Source organism: Amphiprion ocellaris, chromosome 6, assembly GCF_022539595.1.
Source record: "Amphiprion ocellaris isolate individual 3 ecotype Okinawa chromosome 6, ASM2253959v1, whole genome shotgun sequence".
In the NCBI taxonomy this organism is placed as follows: domain Eukaryota; kingdom Metazoa; phylum Chordata; class Actinopteri; family Pomacentridae; genus Amphiprion; species Amphiprion ocellaris.
In genome coordinates, this window is record NC_072771.1 from 32,541,750 (window position 1) to 32,565,089 (window position 23,340).

The 23,340-nt window shown below is 37.5% G+C and overlaps 5 protein-coding genes across 5 annotated transcripts; 4 read left to right on the forward strand and 1 right to left on the reverse strand.

Annotated features, from left to right (window-relative positions):
• The first annotated feature begins 2,894 nt into the window (after nt 1-2,894).
• On the forward strand, nt 2,895-4,516 carry LOC111584711 (G-protein coupled receptor 15-like). The gene is made up of 2 exons (XM_023293926.3): nt 2,895-3,784; nt 3,907-4,516. Exons 1-2 carry the CDS (start codon nt 2,895-2,897, stop codon nt 3,944-3,946), a joined length of 930 nt encoding a protein of 309 aa, XP_023149694.2. The 3' UTR covers nt 3,947-4,516.
• A 2,095-nt stretch (nt 4,517-6,611) lies between these two features.
• LOC111584709 (G-protein coupled receptor 183-like) lies at nt 6,612-11,303 on the forward strand. The gene is made up of 2 exons (XM_023293925.3): nt 6,612-7,512; nt 8,299-11,303. Exons 1-2 carry the CDS (start codon nt 6,644-6,646, stop codon nt 8,363-8,365), a joined length of 936 nt encoding a protein of 311 aa, XP_023149693.1. The 5' UTR covers nt 6,612-6,643; the 3' UTR covers nt 8,366-11,303.
• A 1,274-nt stretch (nt 11,304-12,577) lies between these two features.
• Nucleotides 12,578-13,868, forward strand: LOC111584708 (G-protein coupled receptor 183-like). The gene is made up of 2 exons (XM_023293924.3): nt 12,578-13,461; nt 13,545-13,868. Exons 1-2 carry the CDS (start codon nt 12,578-12,580, stop codon nt 13,669-13,671), a joined length of 1,011 nt encoding a protein of 336 aa, XP_023149692.3. The 3' UTR covers nt 13,672-13,868.
• Nucleotides 13,869-15,469: 1,601 nt separating this feature from the next.
• Nucleotides 15,470-16,848, forward strand: LOC111584707 (G-protein coupled receptor 183-like). Its single transcript, XM_023293923.3, has 2 exons — nt 15,470-16,611; nt 16,711-16,848. Exons 1-2 carry the CDS (start codon nt 15,728-15,730, stop codon nt 16,757-16,759), a joined length of 933 nt encoding a protein of 310 aa, XP_023149691.3. The 5' UTR covers nt 15,470-15,727; the 3' UTR covers nt 16,760-16,848.
• Nucleotides 16,767-23,247, reverse strand: LOC111566711 (protease-associated domain-containing protein 1). Its single transcript, XM_023267458.3, has 5 exons — nt 23,030-23,247; nt 22,664-22,764; nt 22,438-22,547; nt 20,975-21,142; nt 16,767-20,858 (listed from the first exon to the last, which is right to left on the reverse strand). Exons 1-5 carry the CDS (start codon nt 23,103-23,105, stop codon nt 20,738-20,740), a joined length of 576 nt encoding a protein of 191 aa, XP_023123226.1. The 5' UTR covers nt 23,106-23,247; the 3' UTR covers nt 16,767-20,737.
• Nucleotides 23,248-23,340: the final 93 nt, after the last annotated feature.

Genomic DNA, 23,340 nt, shown 5'->3' on the forward strand with positions numbered 1-23,340 from the left:
CTGTCTAACTGTTCCATGAATCCCCTCTGTTTCCAATTATGAATATATAAATTCAGTTAATTGAATATAAGCATTTTTTTCAAATATGTAAATGAAACACAATGTTTCTCAGTCATTGCAGTGTGAACAAAGAAGCTGCCAAAGCGTGTGTTACCTGTTCAAAGTGTTCAGACAGATTGACTTGGAAAGAATGGTACAACTCAGTGTTTTATTGATATCATATTTTTACAATCTACACATCCAGGTCTGTAAAGCCTCTTGTCTGGGCCAAGAAAAAGATGTTATTAAATATGTGTGTTGAAGATGGATTCATATCCATCACTGCTGTTATTATCAGTCATTTTAATAATACTGTCCTTATTAAGTGTGTAACTGAAAAGTTAAGTCAAAGCAAGTCACTTGTTTTTATACCACACATTTAAAACAAAGGCCATTGCCCCAAAGTGCTTTCTAGCAGATTATGATTGTTGTTTAATATTAAGACCCCATTGTGTTGTTTATGGCATGGTTTTACTTGAATAATTTAGATCAGAAAATGCAACTTTACCTGACTAAAACAAATACTAAAGCTGAGACCCGACAGTGATATTACTTGTGGAGAATATCTCTGTGGATAAAGCAGTGAACCAAAAACATTTCTACCTACAAAATGTCCACAGTGAGGGCTGTAAGACATTAAGACTTTCTACACTGACTGCAAATGGTAATGGTAATACAAACAGGACAGTTAAAGCTGACTATGCGTGAGACAAGACTTGGTAGAGCCTCATGGTTGCCACGTTGGAGTGCTGCTTACAGTGAAGTATTATGTGAAAAAGTGCTTATTCCTCCCTCTAGTGGCTGAAAAAACGCACTGTGTGGTATTGTGATTCAAAAGCCTTTACATAGTAATTTGATCAAAAACCAACAAATGGTTACACAATCCAGTGATAATACAATGAGCATGGCCTGTGAATGATAAATATTTATTTGCTTGGAAACTGACACTAAATTGTTGTTGTTTTTCCTCCTGTCTCTGCATTACAAGAGAACAGACGGTCAGTCCAGGGTTTTGCTTTTGATGTTGTAATACAAGGTAAGATGACTGAACCATGCAGGATATAATGGATGAAAAGAGGTCATTCATACAGTGAAGGCATCTCTGTTAAAGCATGGAGGGCATTTTTCTGCCTTGGTTTGGGTTCATTTGTTCCCTTAGTCCCCAAAGTTGCTCTGATGGAAGTGGTCTCTTCCAAGATGGCAATGCCCCCATGCATGGAGCATAATGGGTCATAGAATGGTTTGATGAAAATGATGCAGATCAAATGCTGTGGCATTCACAATCATCAGATCTCAAAGCAATGAAACAATCCAACACCATCATTAAAATACCAAATGTCATTCTTCCCAGTATTCTCCATAATCTTGTCCAAATCATTTAAAACTCTGCTTCTTAAATCATCACATGAATCAAGTCCAATGACAAAATCACAGCATAATCGGCTCAATGTTCAACAACACATACATCACAAGGTTCTGCTGCTCAAAACGCCTCAATAATGCAGCTCTCCCACACTTTTCACACCTTCTCCCCACTGGAAAAAAAGAAAGTTTTATAACAGTTCTCAACTGTACATTTTTTAAACAATTTGCTGCCATTTCACAGATTTTCAGTTTTAATAAATTACACAAAATCAGTCAGTACAAACCACCAGTCTATCACAGGGCTACACACAGGCAAGCAAGGCACACTGTAATGGTAATTCCTTCTTTTAAAATGTATGACCCCACAATCTGCAGAAAATCTAATTATTTTACAGATATTTGCCATTAATTGAAAGAAAATGTGCTATTGAATTTAAATTAAATTGTTATTTAATATTTTTCCTCCAGATTTGTTAAATTACAGATAACTCGTAAAATCACTGAAACTAGGTATGAATTTACATAGTAACAATACAAAAACAAACAAGCAAAAAAACATGCCAAAACTGCAAATACCATCTGCATTAAAAATCTGTTTGAACTTGTCCCAGCTCTGCCAGAACCTTCAGCTGCTCTGCACAAAGACTTCAGAACTCACTACTGCAACACATCCATCAGCTGCACAGTTCAAATCACAACTGAAAACTCAAATAGAAAAGCAAACCTGCAAAACTCAACCTCTATTTTGATGTTATTTTTGTTGCTTACTTCCTGTATTATTATGCCTGAGGTTTTGTAAGGTGTTCTTTGGTGTTTTGAAAGGCATACACAAAAAATACTGTTTGCAGTGTTACAAATGTGAGAAAATCTTTTGGAACAATGGTGTGCATCCCTCCAGTAGAGTCCCAGAAAGCTTGAGAACCAGTGCCATGGCCCAGTGAATCTGTTCTGGTGATACGTGGTGTCCTCAAGTACTTTGCTGGTTTTTACTTTAACTTATCTGAATATGATCATTGCCTTCATTTGTCATTAATAAAAAGGGACTGCAGAAGCCAAAACAAACATTTGTGAGAACATTGTAACAATATCTTACTGCTGTATCATAAAAAGAGAAGGCAGAGTTGAGAAAAGGGCGTTTGTTACTGAGGAAACAATCAGTATATTTAGATGAAGAATCATTATGAAATATGAAGATGTTGAGAAAAACAGATAAATAATTAAAGTAGTCCTGCATCATCCAGTTGGAAGAAGGCCGCAGTATACTTGCAGTATATCTTGTTGTGGAAACCAAAGAGCGCACAGAGAGATGACAGGTGAACCGCGTGTTTTTCCCTTTACCAAACACATGTGGGACCTTTTATCATTAGTTCTAATTTATCCTTTCATTTGACATGCGTCACCTGTAAACATGTCACTCTGTCATCCTCCAGAGATCCAGAGATTTGCTTCGGCTCTGAACGTTCAGCACCGTTCATCTATAAATATCCAGGATGCTGGTCTTGCTGCGGAGCGGCAGGATGCTCCTTAACGCCACCGTCCCTCTGTCGGTGGATTTCGACACTCCGGAGGATTTCCTCATCTTCATCTTCCACATTCTGTTCGCCACTAGCGCTGTGCTGGTCGCCGGCTCGGTGGTCATCGGGATTTCCTCCACCCGGTCCCTGCGAGGCCAGAACCGCTTCATATTCATGCTGAACACCAGCATCAGTGACACTCTGACCGGCTTCTCGGTCTACTACCTGGGCCTGTTCGACGTCAAGGAGGGCTACCCCTCCAGGAACGGGACATACTACATCCTTCCGTCATTTCTAGGTGTAAATGTGTTAACCTTCCTCTTTGCTCAGTTTGATCGCTACTTTGCTGTGTGCCATCCTTTCTTTTACAACCGCTACATATCCAGATCTGTAGTGATCGGAATTTGCGCATTTTGCTGGATCTACACCTACTTCATCCTCACGGTGCAGAACATGGTGCCCATCTCCAAGGCGGCGCAGATAAACGCGTTTGGTGTCATGACTCTGCAGATTATAGTTCTCATTAAAGTGCTTATGACGGTTAAACTTTACATTATAGCCAGGAACCAGCTGGTGAGAGAGGCGCCCAGCGCGGAAAGAGACAACAAGAAGGAGTCGCTGCGCATCATTGTGTTTGTGGTGATTTGTTTCTTGGCTCTGTGGTGTCCCTCCTTTGTTAATATCATTGTCAGACAGTTGACCAGGAAAGGTTTGAGGTTCAGGAATGAAGCCACCAACCTGTTTGCCATCATGGCGCGTCTGAACGCACTGGTCACTCCAGCTGTGTACATCTGGGGCAGTCCTGCGCTGCGCGGGGCCGTGTGGAGAACAGTGTGGAGGAGGGTCTGTCCGAGGCACAGGGCGAGGTAAGACATGATCTGGACAATAAATGTGGTGCAAAACGTACTTTTATTTCAATTGTATGCATGGATTAGAGATATTAGACTAACTGTCTCTCTCCGCCCCCCGCCTTGTGTCTCTTTTACAGAATTGGTTTCAACTTTGCTGGAGTGACAAAGGTATCATAATGAAGCAGCAGGTTATCATAAATACAGCAGACTAAATCACCAACTGAAAGGGCACTTTTAAATTCATGTGAGTCAGGTTTTGAATGTTTCCTTAAAAAACTGATCAAAAAGCACTTAGCAGATTGGGAGGTTTAACCCCTTTTTTTTGCTTGTGAATTCACCTCTTTCAGAAAATGTAAATATGATCTGTTATGATTTAGAGAGGAGAAGTCAGCTGGCATTATTTCTCGAAGTGCCATTGCCACAAATTTCGAGGGTAATCCTTCTGAGACCACGAATTCTGACACTTTCTTTGGAAATGATGATGTGTTTCCACTTTAAATACCTCTGTCTGTCTTTTCATTAAAGCGTTTAACAGAAGAAAATAAAGTAATGTGTGTCGATTTCCTTATTTTTATCAATTGCTTCTGTGGCTTATTGGAATATGGATTGGGTGCTGTATTGCAGGTTTCAGATTAAGTGTTTTGTTTTTGTTTTATTTAAGTATTGTATGTCCAATATCTCAACTTGCTTTTCTTTAATGCGCCTTTTGCACTTTTTGAGACACATTTTAAGAATAAAACGAAACAATTTTCCAAACACCTCCATAAATTGTTACAAATTCTGTTGTTGTGCTGTTTTTGGACAAGTTCAGTGTCACCTAACCACGATTACAGTAAGAGCTGTAAAGCTTATCTTCATATATTATGTAAAAATGACTTTTCACGACCTATTCCATGGATTTTTATGTTTCAATTTTTGAAAAGGAAACAAAAGCTGAGCAATTTGAAAATGTCAGTGATAATGGTCTTGCACCTTTCTTTCAGGGGCAGGTTTTTAAGCAACGCGATCATCTTTGTGGGTGACAAAAGCAATGTAAATGAAAATATTAGTACAGTGAAATAATGTGTCCAGCTATGATTAAGGCTCCAGAATAGGCCTGTTCAGCTAAAGTGGATCATTTAGATATTTCTACATGCCCGCAATATTGATCCTGGGGTTTCCTTTCTTTCCCAAATATGCAAAAAGCAGCAGTCTGTATTTTCTAATTGGAGTGATAGAAATGTCCTGTAAAGTGTGACGTTCTGTTGATTTATTCTGACGTTTTTTTTTTCAATTCTTGGGCCAGATGCAAAAAAAATGTCCACATGTACGACGAAAACTGATGGAAATACGCATAGAGTTATAGGCCTAATCATGTTTTACAAACCTGAGTCATTGCTGGCGCATTTGCATGAGCCTGTTGTGAAAAGTTGACCTTCATAAATGATCTGAATACAACTTCCACCACTGATTTATAGGTCATCCTGAAAGAGGCTTCCCAAATGACATCATTGCACAGTTGATAATTCAGTAACTGGGGAAGTGACTCGTATAGAAATCAAATGCAAGGTTAAAAGCAACATAAAAACATAAAACTAATTATTTTAAAGTTAATTATCATTGGACAAATCAACGGAAACCAAAATTGGCGAGACACCCGACAGATGGCATACTAAGATGCCTCTCAGCTAATCTGATATGCGCGATGTGCGCTAATTTTTACGCACACTCGTCTTCCGTGTGGAAGGTACATTGTGCATTGATACATCTGGACCCTTGTCTTCGACTTTATGATGCAGAACCATGCTGTCAAGTTGTTTCTGACTGTGTTGAATTTCCAGCAACTGAGCCAAAAAAAAACCCTTTAAGATATCAAAACAGAAAATTACGATCCAAGAAAAGAAACTCAAACGCAAAAAAGATGTGAATCTGTCCGGCGGACCGGAGGGCTTGATCTTATTTCTGTACATGAAACACAACGGCCTGAGACAGTTTAAAAAAACAAATAGACTGGGTAGAAACACAGAAGGCCGCTGCGTGTACACTGCAGCAGTACACGTCACATAAGGGCACGAAATGCGCAACAGGGAGACGCAACAAGAAGGTGCAGGTTCAGCACCTTGGACAGCTCAGTATTTTCGACACGGTTCTCCCAAAGTAGAGGAACCAAGATGATTAGGGGTTAAAGAGGTTAAATTTGAACTATTCTACTCTCATTAATAGAAATTTTCTATTGTTTGCATGAAACAAACGGCACATTAAAAACTGATTATCACAAAGTTAACAACAGGGAAAGTTCCTCCAATGTGATGTTTTTAAATCAAACATTTCAGTCTAATGTTCAAAGAATGTTTTCAGCATACTTCTAAATTCAAATAATGTTCCTATGAGATTAAAAGTGAACCAAGATATTTAACATTCTGAGAAACCAACATTCAAAAAATGTTCAAGATGTTATTGAGGCCTCAGAAGACAGAATGTGTTGTTGTGAAACGTTTCTGTAACGTGACGTAAAAGGTTGAACATCTTGCTTGAAACATTCTGAGGATGTTTTGGGGATGCTGTTTAGGGAACACAATATGGAATCAATATAAAATTTCCACAATGTTGCATAATAACAAGAAGAAGCATCTTTAGAGAAATCCTGACTTCTAAAATACACATTCAGGGATCTAACAGGAAAGTGCCTGCTGACAGCACCACTAGAACTTTCGCAGAACGTTTTTACAACATACAAATTCTGTATGGAAATGGCGTCATTTAACTTCTCATCATGTCTCCTCCTGCCTGCATCCCGCAACATTGAAATGAAAAGTCAACACGAGTGAAAGGTTTTAAAACACCGCTCTTGCTCAGTTTTGGTGGCATTTGTGGTTCGGCTGCTCTCAGAGCACCATGAACCTCTCCAGTACTCCGATTCCTCTGTGCGTTGACTTCAGCAGTCCGGGGGACTATTTTCTCTTTATTTTCCACCTCTGTGCCGGGGTGAGCACCGTGCTGGTCGCAGGCTCCGTGGCTTTAGGCATCATCAGGACCCGTGCGCTCGTCAGACAAAACCGGTTCCTGTTTATGTTGAATACAAGCATTTGCGACACGATGAGCGGCTGCGGCATTTTCTATCAATTCCTGTTCGATGTGCGGGTTGGATTCCCGTCTAAAAACGGCACGTATTACATCCTTCCCAGTCTCCTCGGGGTTAACATCATGACCTTTCTATTTGCACAGTTTGACCGGTATTTTGCGGTGTGCCACCCCTTCTTCTACGGCCGCTTCATCAACACCAGGGTGGTAATCTGCGTGAATGTGTACAGCTGGGTGCACGTGTTCGGCCAGCTGCTTATACAGCACATGGTGCCGCTGTCTAAAGCCATAGAGATCGCCATATACAGCAGGATCAGTCTGCTGCTGATTATCATCACCAAAATCACCATGACGGTGAAGCTGCTGATCGTGGCCAAACACCAGCTGCTCCGGGAGCCTCCGGGCCCGGACCGAGACAGCAAGAAGGAGTCGCTGCTGATCATCGTGTTGGTGGTGGTGTTCTTTCTGCTGCTCTGGGGTCCGTCCATGCTCTACACCATCCTGTCCTCGTTGACGGGGAAATATCTCGACATTAAAAACGATGCGGTGAACCCGATGAAGATCTTGTCGAGGAGCAACGCGCTGTGCACTCCGTCCCTGTACCTGTGCGCAAGCCCTGCGCTCCGAGCGGCCGTGTGGAAGAGTGTGTGGAGCAAAATCTGCTGCTGTAAGAGACCCGCGAGGTTGGTCGAACGAAAGGAATTGGAAAAATAATAATGCTTGCTTATAATTGCATTTTTAAAAAATTTTGTACATCTAAAAATACTGCTAAGGTCTTTAAAGCAGATATGATTTAAGTTATTAGTTACACACCGTCATATTGGCTGCTGGAAAACAGGCCCATTATCGTTGTTCAGAATATTGCTTTCCAGGCTGATTTAGGCCTCATTTACTACCAAAACAATCAGAAGAAAACTAATCATAATTTCAAGATCCAGGGGGAAAAAAGTCATGAAGATACCAAGCTTTATGTCTAAGCTGCACACAGCATGAATGTAATTATTTTAATTCTGCTCAGTCCTGCAGCATTGGCCATAGAAAATGTTTAGAGTATTTTATGAATAAATTCATAACCTAACGACGAAAATCTACTATACTGGAGATGTAAAGTATAATTTAAAGAGGATTTTTTTCCACACAAAGTCAGCAGCAACACAGTTAATAAACGCCAACATCCTCAGGCCATGTGTTAGTTTTTTCTCATAGACTAGCAACAGAATAATTTTTTTCCCCACTGAGATACTGCAACAACAATTCGATTCTAAAGAAAATTAAATTATGAGATGAAGTTAAATTGGCCAGAAACATATAAATGTATAAGTGTTAAGCGATGTAACTAGATTTGTAGGTAAATATTATACATAAGAGACATCAAGAGTCAGAAAACCTCATGCCAGATGTGTTTTTAAAAAATGTATACATTTTTAACTACGAATGTCTTTCTCCACTTTCTCTCTCTCTCTTTGCAGAATTGGCTCTAAGTTTGATGGAGTGAAAAACAGCAATAAAGCAGAGAGCATCAGCATAAAGTTATAACGACCACCTGTGATTAATGTGAGTTCTCTATCGCTGCGTAAAAACGTGTTTTGTAAAGACTGAAATCACTTCTGAGACTGGACGCTGCAGTTTTTGAGGGAGAATCTAGAATGTCAGCTATATGGTAAAAATGGCCTGAGTTTGAGATTATGTGACGAGGCATCACGTTTTTCGGGTAATCTATTCCAGTTTGGGGCTAAATTTACTAAATCTAACATCTAATTTGGAAACTTTACATTGTTTATCACACGAAACAAACCTGCGACACTTATCAATACAATTTTGAACAGAACAAAATTCAATATTTGCAAAACGTTTTTGATCACGTGTTGATTTTGTTGCTTAAATGAAACTTATTGGGAGATTTTATTTTCTAGAAAACTTCAGTCTGGTGCTGTATTGCTGGTTATAGAGGCCTGTTTTCCTCCCATTATTTAGTGTCTTTATCTTAATTGTTTTAAAAGTTGTTTTTTCTGTTTTACATCTCGCATTATGGGAGAGCAATTAAAATGTTAGAGTAAAAGATGTGAAGTTTATTATAAACTAGTGCAACAGAAATGAAATTAACTAATCCCACAGCAAAATTAAGTTTGTTTAACACATTGAGCTTATAAACGGGTGTTAGATGGACATTTTACAGATGAATGAAACATGAAAATTAATTTAAAAAATTTAAACAAATAAAGTTTTACTATTGGATAAGTCATAAATATTGAGCACCATGGACAGTTCCACCTCAACTCACATGTTCAGCATCCTGGACAGATCTAGAATGTGGTTTTTCACCTCAAAAAGAGGGACCCTGATGATAATGATAGCAGGAGGATAATCTTTAATAAACTATGAAGGCTCTGCTCTAAAAAAAAATCTGTGGTTTTAAATTGTCCATCAAATGAAACAAAAATGGCATTTAAAATAATTTTAAACACATTTGATAAAATCTGTTTTCATTTATGTTGAACTCAAGCATGTGTGACACATTGAAAGGCTCTGGTATATTTTTTTCATTTTTTTTAAACTTGTATTTTTTGTTCCCATCTAAAACGTGGACATATTACATTACATACATTACATTTTAAGTGTCAAGGCCTATTTTCACTTGTATGTACAACCCTGTCTCCCTGAGATTACGAATGCATGCTACTAATTTGCAACCACAAATAAGTTCTTAGCAAAAATTTGTCACCAGAATTAGTTTTTCAGTCAGTATAACGAGGAACATTAACATCTGAGGTGTAAGACTTTGATGTTAAATAATAACTATGTTTCTTGCGCTAATCTTATTTGAAAACAACCACTTTAAGAACAATGTTTGTAGAACACAGGGTTGAAACAGCTTAGCAAAAAAAAAAAAAAAGAAAGAAATTCTAACTAACGTATGCAACGTATTATTGTGAAAGCCATGAAAGAGGTTTTGCTCTGTAATAATTTTAACCATCATGTGAGACAATCAAAATTGAGATTATGGCAACATAAAGTCTTGAATTTAGAAGGTTTTTGTTTTCTCTTTCTGCAGAAATGTAACTCGGATTTTACTGATTTAAAAAAAAAACTATTGAGTTACGCTAAACCCTAAAACATCTATTGAATTATGTAGTTCAAATCCTAGCAAGAACATTAATTGTAATATTGTCTGTAAATTTTGCAGGAATAAATACTGACAACAAACTTGACAGTGACCTTGACCCCGGCTGCTGGAAGGTTGTGAAATAGATATTTTCTCTTAGACTCACTTGTTTAAATCTTTACATGAAACAGGTTTTCAAATTGCTGATGAAACCATAATTTTAAATTCAATAACAATAATAATAACATTAATAAATAAATGACAATTATTGTTCTTCTACATTTGGTAAGACTGGTGCAGTAATTTGGATGACTTTATAATAAGTGTAATAAGTGTTAAAAGTTTTGAAATATGGTTGCTTCATCTTCCTCCTATAACTGTCCCACCTGTTTCTAACAGCTTGCAGGCCTCTTGTTATAACTTGACAATACTACATAAAATTTGCTGCTACTGAACCGCTTGTCCTTGTATCTGGAACTGAACAAGTACATTCTCTGCTGTGTGATGTTAAAGTAGAGGATTTGTATCCACCTGGTACATCTTTTATTGCACCAGAACATGAAACAAATCGGTTTAAGAGCGGAGTTGTTGTGACGAAGCCGCACTCCTGCCAGATATAACGCCCTAGTTACACATATGATGCCGGATCTAAGACTGAAAAATGGGATGAATTTTGTGTTTTCATGTTCTGGTCATCAAACATCTTTTATATCTTGTGTAAAGAACTGTAAAATGCATCTATGTAAACAATTAAACCTTTCTTACTCTGGTTTTCAAGCATTAAATATGCAAAACTACAATAAAGTTGCGCTTTATGCTGTTATATTTATGTGGACATGGACGCAGCAGAGAGAGCATCCAGGTGGCTTGGGCTGAAAAGGGCGAGCAGTGGGGAAGCAGAATGCCACTTGGACACAGGCTGAGGATTCATCAACCTCAGCTGGGTCGACTGGACGAGGGTGTGTGTTGTAAGACCCAAAACACCCAATGCCTCCAGGAAACAACACTGATGATGTGTCCAAGTGTGTGTGCATCAAGAGATGCTTTCAATACATGTTACACTGCTACCATACTGACCTCTCCATACAGTTTGTAAAGTTGTTTTTCTGTACCAGAAAGCTGTTGGCAGCTGCTGATTATTACCTCTCCTTGCCCTGTCAGGCTATTCCAGCCATGACATCTAAATAACAGCAACAAATAATATATGTCCATATCCATAATTGGGTTATTTATGTGTTTGCTTGCTTGTATATGTATTTTGTTTCTTTTCTGTAGCCTAATAGATATATAGTATATGTGGATAATGAGACTAGTGATGTATTTCTGTAGATTTTTGTTTGGATTTTTATATTAAAATGACTTGGAGAAAGATTCAGTGCACAATTTGCAGTTGTTTGATTAGTGTGTATAATCTGTACTTTTTAGATTTTCAGATCAGATTTTCTCAGTTTTGTTAAATTAGATAATGACAAGTAAAATCACAGAACTGTTTTCATATATTTCACTGTTTAGCATGAAAAATAGGCAAAAATAACTGATCATGTCCACATAAAAAAATTGCAGATTTACAAATAGTAATTTGCTCTTTTACAATATTTGACTGTAAAATACAAGTAAAAAACATATTAAAAAGTGATATATATTTGTCATTCTAAAATGAATAAATAAAATCACATGAAAACTCTATTTTTTACAAATAGAAACAAATTCTTTTAACTACTTTTACTGTATTTAAATCAGCAAAAAGATCATTATTTTACAGATATATGCCATTATTTGAAAGAACAATTGTTTCAAATCACCAAATATAAAGTTAATTTACAGTCATTTTAGGATTAAAATTATGAATTAAGACGTGGTAAAATTCTTCTATAAATTCATATAATTTCATATTTAATTTTTATTTTGTTAAATTACTTATTACTATATTTTACATATATGCAGTTATTTGATGAGTGTAATTTAATGCCTCAAAATCTCTTCAGTGGTGACACTGAGTTTACAACAAAAAAAGAGAAAAGAAACTGAAATGAAAAAGGAAAAATTAGAAAGAGAAAGTGTTAATTAACTTCATTAGGTTTGTTTCTCAGGAATAGCAATGATGTTTCTGAGTCAGTTAATTATCCAAAACTGTCAGAAAATAAAAAACATTGTTTATATCACTTGTTTTTCATAAAAAAATATTTTTTTTTAAATGCACACTGGAAAGACCTATATATAAGACAATAGTTTTACATGGCATTGATTTTTTTAAATGTTTTATTTTACATTTTAATTTATTTTTATTGTTTTATGGAGTTGATAAATTAGCAAGAGACGCCTCTTCTGTTCAGGGTTAGTTTGCAAATATGTGAAATGAATCATCTCCATAAAATATTCAAAAAATACTTTTAACAATTTCTTTTTGTGTTTCTTTATTATTCTTTTTTTAATTATTGCATTTTTAAATTTTTATTCTTTACTTTAAAATGGGTCGAGTTGACTCGCAACATAACAAGAGGGTTAACTTGTCTAAACCAGCCTCAGATTGGGTAAGTGAGATCAGATCACGTCTCAGGAGGGAGGACAGTTCAGGATTTAGACGAGCAGCTGCTTATAAACCAGCAGCATAAAGTGACTGAATGACATATTGCGCTAATGAAACGATGCTCCTCTCAAACATCACACACTCTCTGTCTGCAGGAGTGCCTCTCGCCGTGAACTTCGACAGTCCCGTGGAGTATCTCATCTTCATTTTCCAGATTCTATTCGCCACCGCTGCTGTTCTCCTCTCCGGACCTGTGGTCGTCACCATCTTGGTCACCAGAACGCTTTACCTCCAGAACAGGTTCATTTTCATGCTCAACACCAGCGTTTGCGACACTCTGGTGGGCTTTTCGGTGTATTATCTGGGTCTGTTCGACGTCCAGGAGGGCTTTCCTTCCAGAAATGGCACTTATAACCTGTTGCCCTCTCTTCTTGGGGTCAACATTATGACATTTCTATTTGCGCAATTTGACCGCTATTTCGCAGTTTGTCATCCTTTCATCTACTCGCGCTTTGTGAGACGGTGGATGATCGTTTTTGCAAATATCTACTGCTGGTGTCACGTTTACAGCCAGACGATCGTTACGGTGTTCTTGCCACTTTCCAAAGCGATACAGATGTATGTTCTGAGCATCGTCAGCTTGCAGCTCATCGTGCTCACCAAAGTGGCCATGACCATCAAACTGTATGTTGTCGCCAGATACCAGTTGGACAGAGATCCTCCCAGCGCAGAGAGGGAGAGCAAGAAGGAGTCACTCAGAATAATCATTTTTGCTGTCATAACCTTCCTGCTGCTGTGGTATCCCTCTTTCGTTAATATCGTCCTCAGATTGGCGCTGGGAGTCGGGCTGAACTTCAGGAACCAAGCCACCAATCTGTTCGCCATCATGGCGCGTTTTAACGCAGTGTCCACGCCGGCGGTGTACCTGTGGGGGAGTCCGGCCCTGAGGAGAGCCATGCTGAGGACGGTGTGGGCCAGAGTGTGTCCGAGGTGCAAGAGGAGGTGAGAAGAGCAGCAAATATGTCAATTCTGTCATTAAAAGACGTGCAAAAAGCTAAGCAGCTGTTAATTTGACTCTCTCTCAGAGTCTCGTCCTGTTCTGTGAGGGGAGGAAGCCGCTGGAGATTCACTGACTGTTTACTGAGGACTCCAACTACCGCAGGGATAAGAGACTGCATGGATGTTACTAAACGGGACCAGGAAAATAATTAAAATTGAAAATGAAATTAATAAAATAAGCAAGTTTTCAAGCAGCTTTCAACTGCTTCAATTTATAGATTTTCTCTGTTTTGTTAAATTACAGATAAAATAAATAAAATCACAGAAATGAATTTCAACCATTAAAAAACAGTCTAATACTCTGAATAATGTCAATGTTAAAATCTGTGCTTTTATAAATTCTAACACGTAATCATAAAATTATACGACTTTTTATTCACTGGATTTAAATGTATTTATTTACATTTTTTAATAGAAAAGAACAAAGATTCAAAAGAATACTGTTATTATAGTAATTTAGTTTTTTACTATCATTTTATAGATTTTACCTGTTTAGTTCAGTTACACATGGTATCCGGTAAGCAGGACATGATGCCCACATCAAAACTCTTTTATCAAGAGAAATGAATTCTTTTACAATGTTTGGCTGTAAAATGGCACTTTTTACTGCATTTAAATCAGCAGAAAAGATCAATGTTTTACAGATATATGCTATTATTTCAAAGAACAATTATCTATATTAAGGATTTAAAACGGTAAATATTTTTCACAATGCGTGATTGTATTTAAATCTGCAAAAATAAAAGTAATTCACAGTCATTTTATGATAAATTAAGAACTGAAAGCAAATCTTCCTCACATTTTACCGATTTTACAGGTTTTATTAAATTACAGAAAATGTCTAGTAACAATCATAGAAAAAAGAAAAAAACAAAACTACACTAAAGTGAAAATATCAATATCAAAAACCTGTTTTTACGAATGCCAAGTATTCTTTTGTTTTAGTGTATTTAAATTAGCTAAAAGATCATTATTTAACATATTTTACCCCCAGTTGTTACAGTTTTGAATGTGACAGTATTCCACTATTTGTCTGTGTATTTTTTGTTTATTTTTTAAAGTTTTTTTTCTGGCACCCTTATTGCTGCCAGATTTTCATATATGAATATTGTGCATGGAAATAGTTGTGCAACATAGGAGAGAAACTGATCCAGACTGTAAAGAGACCACAGCACCCTCTGGTGGTGAAGTTGATCAAAAATAATCCCAGGCACACATGCAGTACTCCTACATCAAATCTCTTGCAAACTAGACTATATGAATGCAGTGCTCCCTGACATTTTATTAAACTGTATTTTTTCAGTGATATTTGTTTGTCACAAAAACTACCCCGTCAAAATGTCATGAAACTTGTTGGAAGGGTGGAACGTGGCCAAAGGAAGAACCTATTTAGGTGTGGATTAGGATCACTTTAGCTGGAAATAGTTCCAACAATATTGAATATATATCAGCAACAAGTTCATTATCATACATGTATAACATTAAAGTTGACTATTTTATATTGTTGCTACTTGAATGAGGACTTACAGCCCAAGAAAAGCTGAATACAAGTCTAATGCACTGCACTGTACAAGAAAATCCTGTCTAATAACTGTGAAAATCACCTGGAGAAAATACATTTAAAATTATATAATACTGCAACATCTAAAACTTGTTTTAAGAAAAAAATTTACTGTCAAAGATGGCTAAAAATAATGAGTATTTGTTTATTTATTTACAATTTTAAAACACTTTTTTGTGCAGTGGAGACAACGTAACAAATGAGCAATTTAGCCACAGTTTTCAACTCTATGTATTTGAACAATTTACAATTATTTTAAAGATTTTGCCTTTGTTGTTAAATTAGACAACAACTACAAAATTATTAATTTACCAGTTAAAAAAAAAGGGGGGGGGGGATGACACCATGAACTTTTTAAAATCAACTAAAAAAATGATTATTTTACAGATATTTGCCATTATTTTCAGCGTTTAAAGCTTTTTGAACGTCACAGTGTAACATTATTTTTAAAATATTTTTTCTGACAGCCTGCCAGATGTTTTTTTCAAGTTCATGTTAGGAAAATATGTGAACTCTCTGCAGGGCTCTTGCATGAAAGAGAAAACAACACGACATTCACTGGTATCATCCCACAGGATTAATGCTGCTTACTTCATGGTTTGGGCTATAAAATACTGGTTGCGCATAAGAACCATCTGCGCATAAACGATGCTCCTCTCCAACATAACAGACTCTATGACAGGCATGGTGCCTCTGTCGGTGGACTTCGATAGTCCTGAGGATTATTTCATCTTTATTTTCCAGATTTTATTCGCCACAGCTACTGTTCTGGTGGCTGGAACAGTAGTTATTGGCATCTTGGCCACCAAAGCGCTGCGCCTCCAGAACAGGTTCATTTTCATGCTCAACACCAGCATCTGCGACACGCTGGTTGGCTTTTCTGTATATTATCTGGGTCTGTTTGACGTTCAGGAGGGATATCCTTCCAGAAACGGCACTTACAACGTGTTACCGTCACTTCTAGGCATTAATATACTGACGTTTCTGTTCGCGCAGTTTGACCGGTATTTTGCAGTGTGCCATCCCTTCATCTACAGCCGCTTCATCACCAGACATTTCGTGATTGGCATCAACCTGTACTGCTGGGTTTACAGCTTTGCGCACTTGCTCGCCAGGAATTTGCTGCCGCTTTCCAAAGCCATACAGCTGTACGTGTTCAGCATCGTCTTCTTGCAGCTCATCGTGTTCACCAAAGTGGTCATGACGATCAAATTGTATGTTATTGCCAGATACCAGCTGGCGCGAGATCCTCCCAGCGCAGAGAGGGAGAGCAAAAAGGAGTCTCTGAGAATAGTGATATTTGTGGTCATAAGCTTCTTGGTGCTGTGGTGTCCGTCCTTTGTTAATATCATCATCAGATTTGTGGCAGGAGGAGGGTTGACTTTCAGAAACGAGGCCACCAATCTGTTCGCCATCCTGGCTCGCTTCAACACCTTGTGCACGCCGTCTGTGTACATCTGGGGGAGTCCTGCTCTGAGGGAAGCCATGCTGAAGACGGTGTGGGGCAGAGCGTGTCCACGGTGCAAGAGGAGGTGACTGGGGAAACACTGCTCGCAAAATTCGACATTTATGATTTTACGCATGGATTTAATTGTCTGTAACTCTTTTTATTTTTTATTTTTATATTCTAGAGTCGAATCCTGTCACGGGAAGGCAGATACCAGTAAGTCATGGAAATAACAAGGACTCCACTCAGCACTTTATTCTGACATCCGTGGGTTTGTCATCTCTTTATCTCCAGCCTATTTAATATACAGCCAGTGAGGTTTTCGTTTTCTAAGCTGCTTGCATCACCGAATTTAAAAATTTGTACTAAGTTTCCATCTAGCTCTAGGTGATGAATCAGTAACAATGTCTTGATAGTCCTAAAAGTAATGTATATTCACAACAGCTAGAATTTCTCAAAAAGAAAAACAACAAATTCATTAAACACATAAATAATAGTGACAAAATCTGTTTACTTTAAATAGCTTATGTGAAGTAATGTTGTCTCACAAGTGTAGTTACAAAAAAATGACAAAAATTGATCATCCTCTTGTCTCTGCTTTATTCTACCTGCTCTGTGCCCCTAATGTTAACTAATCCAGTTGTTTTTACAGGTCGAAATGCTTCAAAGCATCAGTTAAGCTCATATAATGCAGGTTTCCACTTGTCTAAAAGTTATGGCAGCCACTACATTGTTGAAATATGATTATTGCATCAAAATGACTTCCTTAAATTCATGACAACTATAATTTAAAGAATAGGATAGTTAGGGGGAAAAAAGCTAATTTTTCACTTTATATCAATATATATATATATAACCCATCCACAAATCAGGTTATTTACACTCTATTATCTTTTAATGTGGCCTGTAATTGTAACTATCGTGATTATTTACACTATAAACTTCTTGGATTTCTGACAATTATTTGTTTACAAGAAATAGAAAAGTTCCACAAAGATGAACTTTTACTATCAAAAAGATTTGTATAACTTTTTGCACATTATGACTGTTTGATGTAGATAAAAGCAGCTGTAAATGTACAAACTGGGTGACGAAGCTTTAACCAGTAGCACATCAACTTTTGGCACAACATCTGAATGCAGAATGTTTATCTGGCGAGGGGATATCTGTCCAGGATAGTATCGTGGCTTATTGGGTTGATGAGTATTAGAAATGGGGAAAAAAAAATGTGATTAATTATCTAAGTTTACATTGAGTTTAAGGTCGTGCTGTCGTAGTGTGTAGTGCTGAACCGCAGCCAATTTTTAATCAGTTTGTGTGAGGACAAGGGAAGCATTTGCAAAGTTTGTTTACCCTTTTTTGTTTGTTTTCTGTGCTTCCTGTATTATGCTGGAATGGTTTGGAGTTTGTTCTGACTACGACTGATTTTTAAACTTGCAGACTGTCATCAAAGCAAAGCACAGTTGTTGGGCAACAACTGAAATGGTTCTGTCACCTCTTACAATATGTAAGCTTTCTCTATTTTTGGACGTTAAAAAGGAATGAAAACCTAATAACATCTAAATACAACTAACAAACAATCTAAACTAAAAAAAGCTAAACCTCAATACAAAGTTTGAAACTTAATGAAAGCAAGACAACTTTTAAACCGCCATCTTAAAATGTACTTTGAGTAAAAACAAAAGTGCAGTGTAGCCTTACTTGCAAACAAAAGCCACAAACAATCTTTACCTTCTTTTCTCTGCTTTTCTTTCAATGTGCAATGCTTTCTGTCACCTGGACACATTTTCACAGTTTATGAAAAAAAAAAAAAAAAACTTGTCATATTGCACCGTGCAAGTGTAAAAAAAAAAAAAAAAAAAAAAAAAAAAAGGAGATTAAACATGCTGAGTGGCTTAAACTGCTTCAGGACCACGGTCAGCTCAAACTGCTTCAGGACCACAGTCAGCTCCACATTTGATGGCTGTAATCAGGCATGAAACCTAAATTCTGAATAGAATGTGCCGCCATGAATGAAAACATTATTTACTTATTCTATTGGATTAAGTCTGAGAAATGCATTTAAATACATTAAACAATGAAACATTACAAGAGACAAACTGTACTGGATGTCATTTTCAGTTTCCAGCCTCTCTGTTACTGTATCCTCCCATCCCATTTTACAGTCTTCAAAAGCTCAAAAACAACGTAAACAACAGTTCAGGGGAATTTCAAACGTGACACAATTTCAATATAGTATGTAAACCAGAAACTGAACACACTGATCTAATTATTTCAAGTTTGAATACATGTAATAAAGAACGTTTTGCAATGAATCAGCACTAAGCTGCTTTATAACTTTCCTGACAACATCCTTTTTTTTTTAACTTAGTGAAAACTCAAAGTAATTTCCAAAACAAGCACCAAAAGTGCAACATGATTATATCTCCCTACTGATCACATTGGGTAAAAAAGTCTGCAATATCTGGAGCTTATTTCACAATAAACTGATTGTCACAATCACCAATTTCTTTTCTAACTCACTTCCTTAATTCACAATAAACTTCAGTTTTAGAATAGATTTTGCCACATCTTTATTCAGCACTCTCTGAAACTAGTTTAGAATATAAACCTCCACATCTCCACAGCACTACAATGCAAATTAAATTTTAACAATCCATTTGGGATAACATTAATAATAGTAATTAACTGAGCCAAACTGTACAAAAACATACAACAGAAAACTGTGTTTGAAAAACACGTTTGTTATCATTTGGGATAAAAGGGGAGTTGCTGTAAAAGGCTATAGAAGCAGAGAACTGACTTCGATGAATGCAGGCAGCCTTTCCCACACAAAAATAGACATTTAGTAAATTTCTTACTTGTTGCCTAACATTTAGCTGACAATAAACCATGTGGGATATTGAACTTCTGGATAGAATCATGACTGAAGAGGTACATTTTAATTTTAGTCTAACTTATAAACAAATCAAATACTTGATCACCACCTCTCTGTTTGGAATGTTTGAATTTTGAGACCCCCTACAAAAACATTTTCTGACTTCTTTGTAGTTCAGTGAATGTAATGCAGCAAGGCAGTAAATATACTTACACTTGCACTACTAATATATTTTACACTCACCTACAGTGCTGACATTATGGCCGAAAATACACACATTTCTTATTGGGACACTGGACTCTGTTTTTTTATCCAATATTATTACTGCAATAGCTATTATTATTATTGCTGAACTGTAGCTTCTGGTTACCAGATACAATCTTTTCAACCTTAAATAAGCAACTGCATTCAGAGGGAATGTGTAAAACTTGTGGTTCTTGGGGACAATACTGTAGCAGTGAGTGTCTTTTGTTGAACAGTGCATATAACACAGGATTACCTCTAGTGGCCAGTACTGCATGGAGCTTCACCAGAAAGGCCCTCCATGCGTTTTTAGCAAGAAAACAAGGATTTAAGCTGTATCTCAACTGTTTACACTTCTTTCCTGTTACTGTCCTTATTTTGTGATCATTTGCCCAGTCTTGTTTATTTAAACTGATGTAAACACATTTTTGAATATTGTATTGAATGTCACTGAATATTGTAAACCACAAGCATATTATAGGCATCAGCAGATAGATTTCACATATTAAAAGTAGCACAGATGTCTAACTCAGAAAGGCAATAAATGACAGCAGTTTGTGCAAAAATTAATTTCATCTTCTATTCTTTTTACCACAAGAAAATAAATGTCAATTTCTCATTAGAGTGCAAATGTGTTCGAGTTCATGCAGAAAAAACAGGAGTGTCACGGCCCGTTTGTTACAATGAGTTTCGTTGACATAGTGGCAAACACAAATGTTTTTCATCTGTGTGTGTTAAATTAATGAATAACAACTTCTTCATCGTTTCAAGGAAAAATCAACAGATGATCTAAAAATAAGTTCTTGGAGACTTTTCTCCTGGAAGATACACTCACAGAAAAGCAGTGTCTAATTTTTTCTACCTTAAACTGAGCGTTGACAATAAATTTTTCAGTCTACCTCCACCTAGTTAAAAAGGTTTGCACCATACACCTTTGGCTGTTTAATCGTGTTTACATATGATAATTTTACTGATTCTCCACTGCAGCATGTGAATTTGTTTGAATTTACTTGTGTGGCTTTAGGTTGACACGATGATGAAAGATTGTTTGCTGTGTGAAGACGTGGATGAAGTCGTAGGTGAGCGATTTCTACCACAGTGTCCATGGGGGCTGCTTGAGCGGGAACGAGGCCAAGGCAGAAACATTGACGGGAATTGAAATGATGGCCCAGGGCAGTGCCTGTCTCTGCAGAGATCGTCTGATCATCATCCTAGAACACATGGAAAAGAGGGAAAGGGTCAACATCCAGGAATCTGATGGACTGATCGTTCAATAAAAACAGATCTGGATGACTTCTGTATGTGTTGTTTGTGCACCATGTCTTACCCATCGCGTCCCAGCAGGAACAGAGCAGGTATGCTCGGCTTGGTAGTGCTTCCATCAGAGACCATATCAAGGTACTGGCTGTCATTGTCCTCTGCATTATCAGCAATCAGTACAGCTTTTCCCCCGGCTTCCTCCACGTGTCGGGCCTTTTGTACAAAGGAGCAACCTCTGGAGTACACAAAAAAACAAAGACAGGAATGTGAGAAACTATTTCAGAAATATGCTAGCAAACATAAGATGTTTAAGTAACAGTCATTATATAATTGATAAGACTCTGTCGTGCTGCAAAGATTGTTGGATTTGCAGAGTTTGCAGCAAAACATTACAAAATAATCAGTCCCTGTTCACACAACACCCTGGTCAGTAACTGTGTTCTCTGCAGCTGAATACAGCTATTTATTTTCATTTTGTTATTATTGTTAGGGCCCATACTACAGAACAGTTTAATGCAAATTATGCTTGTAATTATGCTCAAATACATTCACAAGGGACAGAATTACATTCATGAGTAAGAGGGTTTGATTATAATATTTTATGTTTGTCCAAACCATGGGCATGAAGTCATGCACAGAGCTGCAATGACTAATGAACTTATAAATTAATCGGCAGGTGCTCAGATAGCTCAGCTGGCTGAGTGGGTGACACATAAACAGGGGCTATAGTCCCCAAAGCAGCGGTCATGTGTTCGACTCCAGACCATGACCATCTACTGCATGTCATTCCCCCACTCTTCTACCCACATTTCCCTTCTCTCTCTCTCTCCACTGTCCTATACATAATAAAGAAAAAGAAAAATGTGTTGTCTTAAAGGTGAATATTTTCTGGTACTTCTCTATGATAATAAATTGATTTGGGTCGTATACACTTTAGGACGTCGTCTTGGGCTTGGAACGAAATAGATTTTTCCCCTCCCTGCCGTTTTAAGACATTTTATAGACTAAATAACTACACGAATAATCAAAAAAATATCAACATATTAACTGACAATGGAAATATTTGTTAGTTAAAGCCCTAGTTGTGCAGATAGTGCTGATAGACTGTACTGACATTGTAAACATTAAGTACGGTTTGTCATTTACTGCAGCATGGGTGAGATTAAAGCTGGGCAGTTCCATGTGAAATATGATATTCTCTGTGTAAGACAAACTGCCTCTCATAAATTATTACTCTTCCTACAATGAAACTGTAGAATGATGAAGAAAAATTTCTAAGCACATGTTTTACAGCCTCCTTAAGGACTTTTCTGTGTATGAAGGAGGCAAGTAACTTCACTGATATGAACAGGGCACTTTAGCAAGAATAAATGTCTTTTGAATATGTTTTATTCCAGAGGTAACTTATACTTTGCATCACCTACATTCATTCTTTGTTGTTTCTTCCTCTGTTTCCTTCCCTACCCTTGAATTTCTAAATGGCTCCATGTTTACACATTCAGTGGCTAATAAATGCTGTAGCACACATACCCTCTTTCCACCAGGACTACTTGTCCATGAAGGATTTCTTTGTCTTTCATTTCTGAGCAGCCGTCTGCAGGGTCTGCTGGTACAAGAAAAATCTCATCGTAAGATGACGTCTGAGGGGCAAAAAAAAAAAAGAATATATATATGATTAGAGTGTGAGTGAACGTGCATCTGAAGCTTGAACATTTGGACAACACATGGAATAAATAAAACAGAGCAGCACACTCACAAAATCTCCTCCAAAGTCTTTAGCAGGTGCAGCACTGAAAATGTACCCGATCTCCTCTGGACTGATGATCCTGAAATACAGCAGCTCATTGACCCCAAGACCTGGAGGATACAATAAATAAATAAAAGAAACATTCATTAGGACTGGCTTAAGTTAGAAATGACAACTATATGGTCAGTATGATGTCAGTGTTGATAAACCACAACAGCAGGGTGATATGAGAGGGAAATCCCCAGTTAATGACAGCAAATGACGAATAATGACAGAAGCAGACAGAAGTTTTTAGACGTTTTCATTTAATACCCGGTTACCAGGTTTGAGACGCTGTTCCAGCGTCTCAAACCTGCCTCCTCCTCTCACACTCACCTGTCGTGCGACTGAACAGCACGAAAACCGTCCACAGGTATGAAATTAAAGCCGTATTTCGGGCAACATTCGCCATGTTCAGGACATTTGTAGAGCTCCACGACGTGACAAAGATGAATCTTCCGTGTGGTTTTATCCTTTAGGGTGGACTAGCGTCCATTTGTAGCCGCGCTTCTGTCGGTGAATGACGAACAACAGAGCAGCAGGTTAGCAATCACTTCCGCGCTTCTTTTTCTGCACATGCGTAGAGCGCACAGGCGGATTAACCTGTGAGGCGGGCTGCAGGGCAGAAAGGAGCTGCTGGGCCCCTG